This window comes from Prionailurus viverrinus, chromosome E1 (assembly GCF_022837055.1).
Source record: "Prionailurus viverrinus isolate Anna chromosome E1, UM_Priviv_1.0, whole genome shotgun sequence".
NCBI lineage: Eukaryota > Metazoa > Chordata > Mammalia > Carnivora > Felidae > Prionailurus > Prionailurus viverrinus.
In genome coordinates this window covers 12,342,141-12,358,213 of record NC_062574.1, presented here as the reverse complement: position 1 = coordinate 12,358,213, position 16,073 = coordinate 12,342,141, and the positions used below count along the sequence as shown (strand labels likewise).

Genomic DNA, 16,073 nt, shown 5'->3' with positions numbered 1-16,073 from the left:
AAAAACAAAACCGGACCATTCCTGGCTTTCTAGCTGGATTTGGTGGCCCGGGTCTAGGCAGAGGAATGTCTTTGTCTGGTGAAAAGAACAGTATGTTCCTTTTTGCTCCCAGACGTTATGGATATTCTGTTTTCTACTACCTTGCACTTTGCCGGGTTTGTCGTAGGATTACTTTTTTGTACGCTTGGAGTCGATCACTTTGGACAATCCCATCGTTTCAAGACTTCGTTTCTGAACTGTATAAATTAGATTTGTATGGATTAATATCATGTTGCTGAATCTGTTAGCTCTAGACGTGGCTGAAGGGCAGTTCAGAAAGGGAAAGCCCACTTTTGGGAGTTGCCCAGAGAGGCACCATCAGGGGAAACCCGTAGAGCTTCATCCTCTTCCTTCTCTCCCCCCACCCCCACCCCAAATTTCTGTAGCGATTTGAACACTCGGCCAAACTGAGGAGGAAGATCACCACCTATGTGTCCTTTCCCCTGGAACTGGACATGACCCCCTTCATGGCGTCCAGGTATGAAAGGGTTTGTTAAGCCGTATCCGTGATCAGGAGGGTGTGGTTCTGTGGGGTCAGTGATTGACACTGGGGTCCCGATGAGCCGGTTTAGACATTGATGTATCCACACGTGCTAAAACGGAACTGTTATCCTGATCTTGACCCAAGACACATTTTAGTTTCCTCAGATGTGCTGCTTCAGCTTTGGGTTCTCCCTAGTGATCCTCGATCAGGTTTCAGACTTGGCAGGTTGTGGAGGTGGGATCACCGCGAGAAAACCGCATGATCGCCGATGGGACTGATGTTGGCTACAGATAGACACAGTTGATTTTGCAGTTGTAGATTCCATTTCTCTTGTTTTCAAGTCTTGATATCCTAGACCACCTCAAATCTATCCTCCAAGTAAGGGCAACCTTCCCTAATATGTTAGACATGTGTTAGTTTTCTAGGCCACTGTAACAAATTACCACAAACTTGGCCCGAGGCAGCAAGGTGTCGCCACAGCCGCTCATCCTTGGAAGCGCCTGGGGAAGACTCTGTTCCTTGCCGGGACATGGGGTCAGTTCGATCTGGGCTGGCTCTGCGCCTCGTGGCACACGCTCTGGGCGGGTCAGTTCGCCAGCCTAAGCCTGCCGTCGCCTCACCTTCACCTGGGGATAGTCTGCCCCTAGAAGGGAGAGCTGCTGGAAGACCTAGAGAGCATGTCTGGAGCGTACCTGGTGCCGCGTCTGGTGTAGGAGGCCCCGGTCGTAATGGTACATCATTTGAGCCAGGCGTCTGCTTGGTTATTATTTCCAACGATGCTGAGTCTTGCTCCTGTTTCTTACAGCAAAGAGAGCAGGATGAACGGACAGTACCAGCAGCCAACGGATAGTCTCAATAATGACAATAAGTAAGTGGCACCTTATGGGGTTGCCCTGGGCATCTCCAAGGTGGGGGGTGGGGGGGGAGGTGTGGGACCTCCGGTAGGCCTGGCAGGGAGGGCCCCGTGGTGGCAGCCCTCCTGTTTCTTTCGGCCCCTGGCCCGCTGCCTGTCTTGCTGCCCCCCGACCCCTGTTGAAAATGCTCAAGCCCTGTTAGGAAAGGACTTTTCACAGCTGCACCATAAACCTCCCTGATGGAGGAGCCTGACCCGTCTCTCCTGGCTTCTGTGCATGCACGAGGGCCCTGCATTTCTAGAGCGAAGGCTCGGAGTCTGAATTGTAGGCCTCTTGGCCTCTACCTTCACTGGCATTGCAATAAGGTCTCTGTTCTTTTTTTTTTTTTATGTTGAATTTATTTTAGAGAGAGAGAGAGCACAAGAGTGTGCACGAGCGGGGGCAGGGAGGAAGAGAGAGGGAGACACAGAATCCAAAGCAGGCTCCAGGCTCTGAGCTGTCAGCGTAGGCCCCGACGTGGGGCTCGAACCCATTAACCATGAGATCATGAGCTGAAAGCAGACGCTTGACCAGCTGAGCCACCCAGGCGCCCCAAAGCCTCTGTTGTTTCCTCCACTACCCTTTTTACTGGTGGTGTGGTAGAAAGCACAAGGCAGAGCGTGGTTCCACTACCCCCAGGACGGATTGCTGTCCCCACTTCCACTAAATGTGGTTCCCGCAAAGCAGCCCGAGAGCCAAGTGGGGCTAGGCAGGCTTTCTTTCCCTCCGTGCTCCAGCTCTCATTCCTGGGGTGTTCCCGTTTAGTGTCAGGGGGCTACTGACTGCAGGCTTCTGGCCGCTTCAGACTATCTGGTTTCCGACCGTGATACCGCTGAGCTAACCACGCCCTCTCCCCACACCCTCTGTCCCCTCACTTGCTCCCACGCTAGGTACTCCCTGTTTGCGGTAGTTAACCACCAAGGGACCTTGGAGAGCGGCCACTACACCAGCTTCATCCGGCAGCACAAGGATCAGTGGTTCAAATGTGACGATGCCATCATCACCAAGGCCAGCATCGAGGACGTGCTGGACAGCGAGGGGTATGTCTGGGTAGCAGCTGACTCCCCGAGTGTGTAGCCACTCAGGGATTTTCACCATCAGTCGCTGAAGTAATGAGGCTCGTTCTGGACAGGACGCCAGCCTGGGTCGGTCGCTGGCCAGGAGAGGATATACCTCTTGGTCACTCTGGATCGTACCTTGATTCAGACCACGCAGTCATTTATTTTACCCATGACGTGAGCTGACACATCAGTTCTCGGGGAGCTCGTTCTTCTCTACCCATCGTATTCCTCCTCGGCCCCCCGCTTTGTTAAATCCCTATTCCTCCTAAGACTGTCAGTGGGATCCCAGCCCCAGGGGTGGGCTGGGATGAGCCACCGTGAACTCTGTGAGGCATCTGCCCTTTGTGTTTACTTGCAGCAGGGAGGCCTCTTGCTAGAATCGGTGTGGAATTTGTGTTGAGAGCACGGTTTGTGGGCCTGAGGAGGCCACCCAAAGGGGCGGGTTTGGACTAGACGCCGTTGCGGGGTCTCACCCAGAGAAGCGGGAGGCAGGACTGATGGGGCTCACGACTTGCCGGTGGGCTGGTGGGAGGATGGGCTTGGGGCTCCAGCGTTAGGCGGGGGCAAGGACCCTCCCCCTTGGGAACTAAGACTCAAGACGCAGCCAAGCAAGCAGTCAGACTGGCCGCGTGTGCCAGGGCCACCGTGCAAGGCCAGTGGCAGGTGGCGGGGGGTGGTTTTGTTTTCCCTTCTCGTGAGTTACAACATAAGCTTGCTTTCGTCTCCGCCTCCCCAGGTACCTGCTGTTCTACCACAAACAGTTCCTGGAATACGAGTAGCCTTATCTGCGGCCGGACGGGAGAGATGAGGGCGATGAGTTGGCAGAGCCTCACAGAACGGTCCCCGTCCTCCCCGACTGCATGACGCCACCTCCCCCCACGGAAGTGCCCCCAAGAGCGCCGGCTTCCTCCGTGGCCTGGGCCCAGCGGCGGCCCGGGTCGGTGCCTGGGGGGTCGTGGCGTTCGCTGCGCTCGGAAGGAGGCCCCGGGGACCGTGCCATGGAAGCATTTAAAGGCGGGTGTGCTCTGCGTGGGCGGGGGCAGAGTGGACGCGTCCCTGGTGTCTCCTGTGCTCCTCAAGAAAATGTGCGGGGGCCGGGGTGGGGGGGGGGGGTCCATTTTTAAATCATGGGTCCATTAAAGCAGGAAAGTAGAGGAGCCAAAGACACTGCGTGAGGACAAAGGACTTTGCAAGTACCTTTCTCTTTGTGAGTTTAGTATTAAGTATATATATAGTGTGGAACTCTTAGCCGCCGTCTTGTCAGCAGATACAGAGAACCGCCCCCCCCCCCCCCCAGAGCCTGTGGAACCGAAGACACTCCCTGGGGTCTCCAGGCACATCTGTTCCGCAGATAACTTAGCATCAAACTGCATGTGGAAGCGTCAGCCCAGGTGTTCTCTCTTGGTTTGTTTTTTTTTTTTCTTTTTAGAAATAGGCACTTTCTAATCCTCCCTCCCCTTTTCTCTCTTTTTCCACGATGGTGACTTTCATAAATGTAATGGTAGTAACGTGAATGAATTACTGAATTTATACCGAAGTTGAGGTCGTTTTCCTTTATTCTCTCGAGAGTGAATCTTGCTTCTGAATCGGGGCCGATTTTGTTGCTTCCCCTCCGCCCTTCCCTCCGGAAGTGTCCGTGTCCTGGTTTTAACCAGGCAGACGCAGCAGAGGAGAATCAGGCTGCAGCTAAGCGTCTCTGTCATATTAATCTTTTGAGTAAATGAAGTGTTTTCAGTGGCTTCTTCGTTTCCCTTCCTCATACTTTGTCCTGTCGCCGCTTGGCGGCTCCCGCGGGGGACTGAAGCGGGAGTGGCCCCCGGTGGGGCCTGCTCTCATTGCCGTGTGCCTCTGCTCTGCATTTGGTGTAGTTTGAATGGTAGCAGGGAGAAAATGGCTTTGTGATCGAGCTGGTGGGGAGAGGGAGGAGCCGCTTGAGGAGACGGAAACACTTTGCATTGTTCCTTGTAAGATACCTTGCATGCATCTGTCTGTCCAAACCCAAGCTTAGATTGTCCGCTTCTGAGAACTTACCAACCCAGAGATGTGGGGGAGGAAATGCTGCTTTAGCATATGATTCGTGCAACAAGCAGTGCTTGTCCCGGGAGCCTGGTCTGCATCTGAACTGTGGAATGTTCTTTCCTGGAGAGGAGGAGAATCCTGTTTCAGGCTCGGCACGCCGTTTCGTAAAGAGCCAGGTGGTAAATATTTCAGGCTTTGTGGGCCAAGTGGTCTCTGCCATAGGTAATACATAAAGACGTGAGCGTGGCTGCGTTCCAGGAAACCTTCCCGTGGACGCTGAAATTGGACAGTTTTCACATGTCATGAAATTTTTTTTCCTGCTACATAAAAACGCACAAACTGTTCTTAGCCGGCAGGCCGTGCGGAAACAGCGGACCACATCTGGCTCATTAGCCTAGTCAATTTAGGAAGTGGTAGCAGCAGCAGGAGTGGAGTAGTTACTGCTCAGCGTGGAAGACGCTAGAATACGTGAAACAGCAGTCATCTGCTGCAGCAGCATCACACGTGACGAACTCCCTAGTGATGCAGTTTTTAAAGCACTTGCTCAGTTCATTCTCATTTTAGGAATAAGTGTTTGAAGATAGCAGGCGTCATCAGAAATACGGATGGGTGCAGATTTCCAGAAATGGCCACGTGTGCTGAGTCTGTGTGTGTGTGTGTGTGTGTGTGTGTGTGTGTGTGTGTGTGTGAGAGAGAGAGAGAGAGAGAGAGAGAGAGAGAGGCCAGCTGTGTTGTGAAGATGTCTTTTGGGGAGAGCCGTTGCCCGTTAATAAGGAGCACCCTGGGAGAAGAGCTGACTTGGCCTGCAGAGTTCTGGGCCATGTGCTTTGCTGCCTTCTGGCCTGGCTTTACTGGATTGTTCTGGGTTTTCTGGCAGGTTCCCTGTGGTCTGGCCAGCCCTGCTTCCCCGTCTGTCGCTGCTCGTGTTCAGGAGCTCGGCTGCTCCAAGAACAGGAGGACTGGGGACAGACAGGCCACGTTCATCTTTTGTAGACATCAAATGCTTATACCCAAATGAATCCTCTGCCTTCCCTTTGGCCCTGGTGCCCTCTGCCTGTGCCGGGAAGCCCCCCTGTGGCAGGAAGAACTGGCCAAGCTGTGACCGCAGGGGTTGCCCTCTCCCCGTGCTGCCAGCAGGGCATCCTGCCGTCGGCGTTTTCGTGTGAATGTGCCACGTTAGGAACAAAATCCTCCGTGACGGACCTGGGAATTTTTCCTTTTGCTCCCGATCCAGCTGTGAAATTCCAGAAAATGGCTTTCTCATTTCCTAGTAACCACCCCTGCATAGGTGTTCAGGTCATTACCAAGAAGTGCGTCTGACACTAAGGGATCACTGGGTGACCTCCCCCCCCCCCCCCCGCGCCCCCACCAGTGTTTTTAAAACACCCTGCCTTTCTGAGATGTTGGCAATCATTTCCATGCTCCACGGTGAGACCAGCTTTCCATCTTCAGAGTCTGCTGTGCGTTCTGAGCAGTGTCCGGGCCGGGGCAGCGGGGCGGGCGGCCCGAGCGGCCGGGCCTCTGCTGCAGGGCGAAGGACAGTCTGAGGTCTCCTTTCTGCGGCAGCGCCCCCGCCCCCACGACACGTCGCCCCGTGCTGTTGTAGTTTGGCTTGGTGTGTCTGCTCTCACCGGGTAAAATGGCCGTTCTTTTGACGATTCCAGCGACTGTTTCATTTACTCTAACCTTGAAAACGAAAATCGTGAGAAAAAGATTCCAATGATCGTGCTGTGGATTTTATTAGCAAGATGTTTACACCCCCCTCTTACCGGTCATTTTAAGGAACTGTCGACCCTTCTACCTTAATGGCTTGTAGTCTTTCCTATGTCATAATAAAGCTACATTTTCTTCCGAAATCTGGCCAGCTCTTCTGTTCCTAATGACGGCAGCCGAAAAGGGCGGTGGATGAGTGGCCACACTGTGTGGATGCCTGGGCACACTTTGTCATGACGGGAACCCCGCCAAGGTCCGCGGCCAGACCTCGTGCTCGGTTTGGACCAGTCTAGCGACTGCTCTGAGTGTGGGGGAGTCCACACACCCCACGTTTCCTCATGTCCTGTGATGGGCTCACTGCTCTTCGGCCCCCTCCTCTTGTGGGGACATATCCATGGACTCAGGACAACCGTGGGCTTTCAGGAGCTTCTTTAAATGCAGGAACCCTTACCAGGATCCGGGACGTGGTATAACGATACGTGTGGTTTTGCAGTCAGCTCCCCAAATGAGGAACTAGCGTGTAGAAATAAGGAGAAAATGTGTCCAGTTTGCACTGCCCTTGATTCTGTAATCGGTACAGGACTGTAGTTGACATTCGTGACATCCTTCTTCCCCTCCAACCTCCCCACTTCCCTTGTCCTCAGAACCTCCCCCAGCTGGTTATATTACCTGGTTGACCCAGACCTTCATGGCGGAATTGTTCTTTTGTAGAGACCTTGCTGCAAGTTCCTTTACTTCCCTTACATGCAAATACCAAGAGATGCCAGAGAATCACTCTGGGTCCTAGGCACTCTCTTCAAATGAACTGGAACCAGCGTTGTGACCCTCAGGGGAAGTTTATCCCCCTTAAGGTCTAAGACCATCAAACCCAGCAACGCCCAAACTTTCCTGGCCTAGAATAAAAAGATTCTGTAATTGGGTTCTTAAGTATAAGACTGGAAAGTGTCAACCCCACTCCTGCACCTTATCCTCAGACCCCTGTATTCTGGCTGCAGTGAGGGGACGGGGTGGGGGTGGGGGGCGTCTGCAGTGGATAATAGCCTCTGGTTAAATGCATAAAAGTCAAGGAGCAGTCGTTAGCTTGGTGAGCCCTGGGCAGCGCAAGTTTAAGATGTTGAGCCTATTCTAGTCCCCGCCCGTCTTGATGGCCACTTAGTTCATGGGTCCATCCAGCAAGCATGGTGACTGGGGAAGGACCCTGACTGCATTTACAAGGCAGGCCATTTTGTCCCCCTGATCATTAATAGCCTCCCCTATAGGGATTTTCTGGCAGGCCCACATGGATACACACATCCTCACAGCCTGTACCCATTTTGAGAGGCCTGTCCCCAACCAGACCTTGTCACTAATCTTTGAATCGTGCTCCAGATGCTTGACCATCCAGCCAAGCTGTTAGCAATTCACCACAAGTCCATGTAGATCAGTACTTTTGGCCCCATCTCATTCCAGACAAGGCGGGTAACCAGACGTACGGCTCAGAGTTCCCCTCGGAGGACTTTCCTTCGTCACCGTCCTTAAGTGTCCTCAGTCATCTGGCCACAAAAAACGATGCCACGCAGCAGGTGTCCGCTGAAAGTCTGAGACACCTACTCCTGCAGTTTACCTTCCGGACATGCCCACGCTCACCCTTTGACGCGCCATTTCTGCCAGACGGTGGATGGCTGCTGCGCACGCCCAGCCTTAAGGCCGAACGGGTCAGACAACACTCCTTTCGTTATGGGAGGTCCAGGCTGCATGGTCAACTGGCGTCCTGTGATTACTTGCCCGGTCTGCTGCGTCTAAGGAACAAGCAGAAGCTGTTTCTAGAAAGCGCGTATAACTGCAGAGGAGGACATAGATTGGAGTTGCTCTGAAATCCTGAAGCTCTATGCTGTTTCTCTCCTATTGGTCCTTGCTGGAGTGTCCATAAAGCATCCTTATTTGCCAGGGACACTTTAAGTATCCTTGGATCTTCTGGATCGTAAGATTGGAGTGGTAGCACAACATGTGTGACAGCCTGAACTTAGGTCCTACTTGACACTGGGAGCCACATGGAGCCTCTGTAGGCGGATCGAGTTAACACACTCGGATGCGGTGTAAGCTGCCTCCAACACCCAACACCTGTCAGCCATTGTTTTTGCACAGTAGGTGGTGCGAGTGGAGGCAATTTGTCCTTCACCTTGAGGAGGCTATCTTGATAGGCTTCAGACTGCTGAACCCCCAGAAACTTCATTGAGTTGGGGGCCCCTGAGTGTTGGGGAGCGTCTTTCTCATGCTTTAGTTCCCTTGCCTTACTAAAGCTCTATAGAATTTACTGCCTCCTGCTTATCAGATGCGGTCAGCAAAATGTCATCAATATGGTGGACCAGAGCAATGAATTCTGGAACAACAAGGTGGTCAATGTGTATGTAGACTCTTGGAGCAGAAAGCTGAATTAATGTGGCCCCAAGTGTATACCACGAAGGTATGCTGTTGGCCCTGACAAGTAAAAGCAGACTGCCTTGGTGGTCCTTACAAATGGGTGTGGGAGAAACATGCATTAACCAGGTCAGTGGATGCATAGTTAGTGCCGGGCGCCCTGTTGGTTTGCTCCAGGAAAGCTGTCACTACCTCTGTGACAGCAGCTGCAGTTGGACAGGACCGGATTAGGTTTATAGTAGTCTGCCATTGTTCTCTCACATCTTCGGCACAGGCCGTGCAGGGGATTGAAGTGGGAATGTGATAGGTATTACCACTGCTGCGTCTTTTAATTCTTTGATGGGACGTTACCCTTGGAAATCCCCCCACGACTACATACTGCTTCCTGGTTTATGGTCCTGCTGGGGAGGTGAAGTTCCAGGAATCTCCACATAATCCTTCCAACCACAGTAGCCCTCGTGTAGCAGATAAAAAGTCAATACAGGGATCCTGCTAGTGGCCAAGGATGCACACTATACACTTGGGAACTGGGGAATTAACCACAGAGTGGACGGAACAGATTTCCATTAAAAAAAACATTGTGTGTACAATTTCTGGACAGACTCTCTGAGAACCAGTACATGTTTCCCTGTGCTCTCTTTCCCCCTCTGCCTCCACTGGCAGTGTTCGGTTAAGGAGTGTCCATCAACCAGAATGTCCTGGATAAAGAATGACATGGAGGAGAACCTGTAGGTGGCTGGACGGACAGGTTACGTGAGCAAAAAATACTTGTTAAAAAAAAAAAAAAGCTATTGTCTTGGGCTGCATCGATAAAAGAATGATATGTAGAAATGCAGATGGGCCAGATCTAGTCTTTTCGTATCCACAGCACTTAACATAGTGCCTGGTCCGTAATATTCGTGGACTCTCCTACTCAGCCTGGGACTCCGGTCCCAAAAGAATATCTCAAGTGGAATATGACGCTGAGCAAAAAGGGGCCAGGTCCTGTCCCCAAGGAACTTACGGGAAGGGAAGTAAGCACTGACATAGTATCTGTGAGACATGCGGACGAACTCAGGTGACTGTGCTCTGGAAACCTTACAGGGCGCTTGGGAGCCTAGCTGAGGAAGTGACATTCAGCAGGACAGGGCAATGGTGCGGGTGAGCTGGGTCTGTTGATTAGAGGGCAGTTACTAGAGCCACTAACAAGCAGCTCTCCAGAGGAGGAACCGAGTGCTTCAGGCCTGGGGGTCCTGGGACGTGCACCACAGTGCCCATCATGCTCAGTGACATCTCTGACTCCTGGGACTCTCAGATTCGTGCATTAGTACAGGCACACGGTCCCATCCCGCGGCAGGCACGATGGCCAGTGGAATCCAGAGCAGACCCGAAGCATCAACCTGGACCAATTTCACAGGGCAGGACGGTTTCCTCCCTGGCTCTCTCTGGGTCCCCGGCTCCCCCCCCCCCCCCCCCCCACAGCTCTGCCAGTGAGGGAGGCGTACTCCGCCTTTTCCATGGGAAGAAATGTATCCGCCTGAAACCTTGTGCACTTTATCCCAATGTGGGGGCCGTCTAAGTTTGAAACCAATACGCTTCATGCCACAAATTTGTTTTTGTTGTTGTTGTTTAAATTTTTTAAATGTTTATTTTTGAGAGAGAGAGACAGAGTGCGAGCAGGGGAGGGGTGGGAGGGGGCTGGACACAGAATCCGAAGCAGGCTCCAGCTCCTGAGCTGTGAGCACAGAGCCTGATGCGGGGCTCGAACCCATGAACCGTGAGCTCATGACCTGAGCCGAAGTCAGACGCTTAACTGACTGAGCCACCCAGGCGCCCCTTCATGCCACAAATTTGTGAAGACTAACACAGACCAAGGAGAGCTCCCCGAGACCCCCTCCATCCTGTCTCGGTCTGCTTCCAGGAAGAGCGGTTCGGTGTAGCAGGAAAGACTCTTCTCAGGGGACAAGAGATGACCCCTCTAGTTGGGGCTCCGTGCTCTCTGGCAGTGCCTCCTGAGGCTCGAGACTCTCTTGAGGAAGAAGAGGCAGAGCTTAAAACGGGTGGTCGGGAATCTCCCTCCCAACCCTGACGTTGGATGAGTCTAAAGATTTTTTTCTCCCTGCTTCTCCTGTTGGTGAAACCAGTCACCAATGGATGTAAATGCCGGTAGCTAAGAGAGGAAGAGGAAGGGTAAATAAGTTGCCTCTGTAGGATGTTCAAACTAGAAATGACTTTAGCAATGATCACGTTGGGCTCCTGAATTCATTCATTTGGCAACTGTTTGACACCCGCAGGGCTCGGACTGTTCTGGACACTAGGAAGTGAGAGGCCACAGTCCCGCTCTCATGGAGCGTCTGGTCTGATGGGGACACATATGTGTCAGGCTGCGTAGAAGAGACAGGCTCGGGGGCGAGAGCGGGACAGCAGTGGGCATGCTGTTGGCACAGGTGGTCAAACGGCTCTCCCATTAGACGACCTCGGGGCAGGGACCTGAATGGAGACTGAGCACAGGCTCTCAGAGGTAGAACGTTCCAGGCAAAAGGAACAGCGTGTCCTCAAAGATGGGTAAACTGAGGCTCAGAGGGACACACCTTAGCGAGCTCCCTGCGGTCTCCCGTTGAATCCTGCTCACACTGGCGGTTTCCCCTTGATTCCAAAAGCCGAGTCTCGAGGGCTTGCCGGAAGCACGTTGTGTGACCACTGCACCTCTGGCCGATGTTGTGACCTGGTTCTCACCAGGAGCCGGTGGAAAAATTCCTCCTGGTCTCCAGCCAGGATGGTTCATGCTTTCCACGCCAGCGGGTTCGTGTGGTTTCCCTGCCCTGTGTCAGGGGCACGCTCTGCGTGCTAAGATATAGAAGTTCCAGCTTCCCTAATATTCTACATTGTAATTTGAACCCTCTCTGTAGTATATTCCAGTGATTAAGAGGCAGACTGTGGAGCCAGACCGCCTGAGCCTGAATCCTGATTCTGGGTACCTTTGGGTAACCATGAGCCTCCCCTATAAAATGGGGACACTAGTAGCATCCTCTCACAGGATTGTTCTATGGAAAACAATTGTACCCTGCTTAGGAAAACTGCTTGGCATGTAGTAAGAACTCTATAAATATTTCTGTAAAGCCCCAAGCCCGAGAGCAAAGCTCGGGGCTGTTTGGGATCATAACAAGCACAGATGCCCCTTTCCTGGGACACGTTTTGGGATTTTCCTTTGATTAGTCTATAAATGAGAGACTGTCAACAAAAATTAGGAAGGAGAAGCAGGGTGTTTTGCGAGGCAGAGATGTGGGACCTGTCCTGTTGGAAAGAGACCGAATGTCAGGCTGGTGGGTGACAGGGCCCGTTTTAGGACCAGGCCACTTGGTTCTCCACCTGGAACCACCTGGGAGCCTACAAAGCCTCTTGAGGCCTGCCCCCCAACTCCGGATAATCTTATTTAATTGGTCTGAGGTGTGGCCCAGGCCTCGGGAAGTTTTACAGATTCCCCGCCCCGGGATTCTAATGCTCAGCTAAGGCTGAGAGCCGTCGGCCCGGTAGCCCCAGTAAAATATCAGGAGCCAGAGAAGGACAGCTGGAGGAAGTCTCTCCCTTCCCTGTCTCCTCTGTTCCAAGATCGTATCCGGGAGATTTTTGAAATTTGGGGAAATCAGGGAGAAGGGAAACTGTGGAGGGAAAGAGCCGCTGAGAAGGTGGCGTTTGAGCTGAGGCTTGCACGATAGGAGCACCCCTTCCAACCCGAGTGAAGATGCAGGGAAGGGCATTCCTGGGAGAGGGAACAGCAAAGGCCAAGGCCTCAGGGCAGGCCTGCGGAAAGGAAAACCTCTCTGAGGACGAGGGCGAGTGGGGCTGGAGGCTCGTTGGTGCCATGGAGTGTGATAGGAGCGGAGTTTGAAAGGAGGCCAGGGCACGTGGGGCTCAAAGTCCCTTGGAAGAGGCTGAGCTTTGGTTCTGTGTGGAGAACCCACTGGAGGGGTTTAAGCCGTGAAAAGACAGGATGTAAGTGATATTTTTAACAGATCTCCCTGGCCTCCAGTGGCACCTAGGAAGTAGGAAGCCAGAGAGAGGACCACTCTTCCCTAAGTGATAATAAAGCTGGGTAACCCCCCAAACCGTGTCTTCTCTGAGCCCATCTGTGAGCTGCAGCCACAGGGCAACCAAGTAGCCTGAAGTCTAAGGGAGGCAGGTGCCTCCAAGGAGAGCTGGGACATGAATGGCGGCCACAGGGAAGAAGGCAGAGCCGCCACGCGAGTGGGCAAGAGGAGTCCTTCCAATGCTTTAAAGAATTGCCGAAGGCTGAGTATGGATTAGCATGAGAGCGTAGAACTTCTGGAAACTGCAAACAAGGGGCGTCAGCACCCACTTGCAGGTTCTTGTCCACGGACTTCAAGCCCATCGCGGGCGGTAGGAAGGGACATACCCTCTACTGCGGCTGGGCAGGAAGCTGTCGTGGGCCCGACTCATGGGAGGGGGTTCCATTCCTAGGGGGAGGGAGGGATCACCGGACAAGGCTGATTCCCCCAGCGCAGGAACGTGGCCTGCCCGCCACTGAGATGGAACAGGACCGCAGGCAGCTCCCGCCTCTGCCTAGGCTGGCAAGCACCAAGTAGGGTAGTCTACCCCGACGGAAGGCCAAGAATGGAGATAGACCCTCTTTAGGCAGAGGCACTCAGGGAAGGTGTAGAGCCAAGGGTGTAGCAGGAATATTGCAAACCCGGCCGCCCTCTCCCACCAAGAACACGGCAACGCCAGGGGAACTTGAAGCCAGTGAGGCGCAGAAGGTGACCTAACACCAACCAACCCTGATCCAGCTCAGCTCACGACGTGGGCGACTCACCCCCTCCCACTGACAGCCTGGCAGGAGAAAAGGCGTGCCCGTTTCCGGGCATATTCTTACTTCAGTCTGCCCACCGCCCTGCACAGATCTGGAGTTCATTAAAAATATTACAAGACACGCCAGACAGCAGGGAAAAACAACCCACTGCCCAGAAACAGATCACTCCGCAGAGCCAGACTCAGGTGATCTAGGTGTTGACAGTATTAGGCTGGAATTTTTAAATAATTAAAAGATTAATAAGCTGAAGCCTCCCATGGAAAATGTAGAATACATGCCTGAAGAGATGGGGGAACTTCAGCAGGGAGTTGCAGCCTAGAAGGAAGAGTCCCATGGAAACTGGAAGAAAAACCCACGTAAATCAGATGAAGGCTCGTCAGTAAGCTCAACACAGCTGACGGAAGAAGCAGTGAGCTTGAAGGTCAATAGAAATGACCAAAACTGAAACACAAAGAGAAGAAAGAATGGAAAGAAAAAAAAAAACAAACAATAGGGCACCAGAGCTGTGATGATATCAAACAGCTGGAAGAGATAATGAATGGCATATATCTATATCTATATCTATATCTATATCTATATCTATCTCCTAATAATGAAAGACATCAAACTACAGATCAAGAAGTCTCAGAGAACCCCAAGCAGGATAAGTGAAAAACCTACCCCCCCCAAAAAAAAACCCTCCTAGACACAACATATTCTAACTGCTACAAAGGTAGGAGAAAGAGAGAAAATTGAGGACACAGCTTACAGAGGAACAGAGATAGGAATCCAAGCAGATGTCTTGTCAGAAACTATGCCAACCAGGGATAATAATGTCTTTAAAATACTCAAAGGAAAGAACTGGCAAGCCCCAAGTCCATACCCAGAGAAAAAACATCTTTCACAAACGCAAGAGAGATAAAGCCTTGTTCAAACAGACACAAATGGAGAGAATTCATCTCCTGTAGACTTGCAGCACAAGAACTAAAGGAAATTCTTCAGACGAAGGAACCTGTTAACAGACTTGGATCTACACCAAACAGTGAGGATTTCCAGAGAGTAAGGTAAATATAAAGGGCATTGTTTTTCTTATTTGTAGAAAATGTTTACTTTTTAGAGAGAGACAGAGAGAGAGACAGCATGCGAGCAGGAGAAGGGCACAGAGAGACAGGGGGACAGAGGACCCAAAGTGGGCCCTGCCCTGACAGCAGAGAACCCGATTCAGGGCTCAAACTCACAAACCATGAAATCATGAGCTGAGCCAAGTCGGAAGGAAGACTGAGCCACCCAGATGTCCCTCGTTTTTCTTCTTTTTAATCACTCTGAAAGGTACTGACTTTCTAAAGCAAAAATAGTGGTGTTTGAAGAGATGATCGAACACGGGCGCCGGGGTGGCTCAGATGGTGAAGTGCCCACTTCAGCTCAGGTCATGATCCCACGGTTTGTGGGTTTGAGCCCCAGGTCGGGTTCTGTGCTGACAGCTCAGAGCCTGGATGGAGCCTGTTCAAATTCTGTGTCTCCCTCTCTCTCTGTCCCTCCCCTGCTCATGCTCTCTCTCTCTCTCAAAAATAAATAAACGTTAAAACAATTAAACATTAAACATTAAATTAAATTTTAAATTAAAATTTAAAACAATAAACTGTTAAAAATTAAAATTTTTAATTTTTCAAGAATGTCTTAAAAAAATTCGAAGTCAACTTGCCTGTCAAGGGATATGAAGCAGAGGTGGATTTGGGGAGGGCCTGGGTGATGGGCTGACTTGTGTCCCCCAAATTCATGTGTTGAAGCCCTAAACCCCAGGTCTCCAGAACGTGACCTTATTTGGAGCTAGAGTCTTTTTTTTTTTTTAATTTTTTTTTCAACATTTATTTATTTTTGGGACAGAGAGAGACAGAGCATGAATGGGGGAGGCGCAGAGAGAGAGGGAGACACAGAATCGGAAACAGGCTCCAGGCTCTGAGCCATCAGCCCAGAGCCCGACGCGGGGCTCGAACTCACGGACCACGAGATCGTGACCTGGCTGAAGTCGGACGCTTAACCGACTGCGCCACCCAGGCGCCCCTAGAGCTAGAGTCTTAACAGAGGGGATCAAGTTGAATGAGACCTGAGGGCGGGTCCCGATCCCGTAGGACTGGTGTCCTCATAAAAAGGAAAGAATTTGGACACAGACACACATGGGGGAGCCCGGGCCGAACAGAGGGTCCTTCCCTCACGGGCCTCCGGAGGACTCTCCGAAGGAAGCAGACACCTTGACGGCAGATGTCACACCTCAAGAAGTGGGGGACACCACCCAGCGTGTCCTACTTTGTTCGAAGAGCCCTGGGAAGCGGATACGGCCTGTAGCGCATTGGGGGAAGCATCAGGCTTCCCGTCTACACCTCCCAAAGCGTGTTATGTGAACCTCACAGTTGTGCCAGGTAATTTGGAGTGGCACAGGATGAATTACTTTGATTTACAGAACCATGTATTTGTCTTACTGGGTAAATGCTTCTAAGAACAGTTATGCCTTTTAAGGGTGACTAAAATGCGGGTTTCGATGCTACTCAACATATAAAATACAGTAAAACCTTGGTTTGCGAGCATAACTCGTTCCGGAAACATGCGTGTACCCAAATCGTTTGCATATCAGGGCGAATTCCAAGAACCGTTGGCTCAGGTGTGATCATGTGACGTTCGGCGTC

General features: G+C 52.0%; 1 protein-coding gene across 1 annotated transcript in view; it reads left to right on the top strand.

Moving 5' to 3' along the window:
• Positions 1-6,352, top strand: part of USP22 (ubiquitin specific peptidase 22) — a 45,136-nt gene extending 38,784 nt beyond the window's left edge. Inside the window, exons 10-13 of the mRNA XM_047832579.1 lie at positions 426-517; positions 1,329-1,391; positions 2,307-2,456; positions 3,214-6,352. Of these exons, the coding sequence (XP_047688535.1) occupies positions 426-517; positions 1,329-1,391; positions 2,307-2,456; positions 3,214-3,256 (348 nt within the window). The 3' untranslated portion in view covers positions 3,257-6,352. The remainder of the gene's footprint in view (positions 1-425; positions 518-1,328; positions 1,392-2,306; positions 2,457-3,213) is intronic.
• Positions 6,353-16,073: the final 9,721 nt, after the last annotated feature.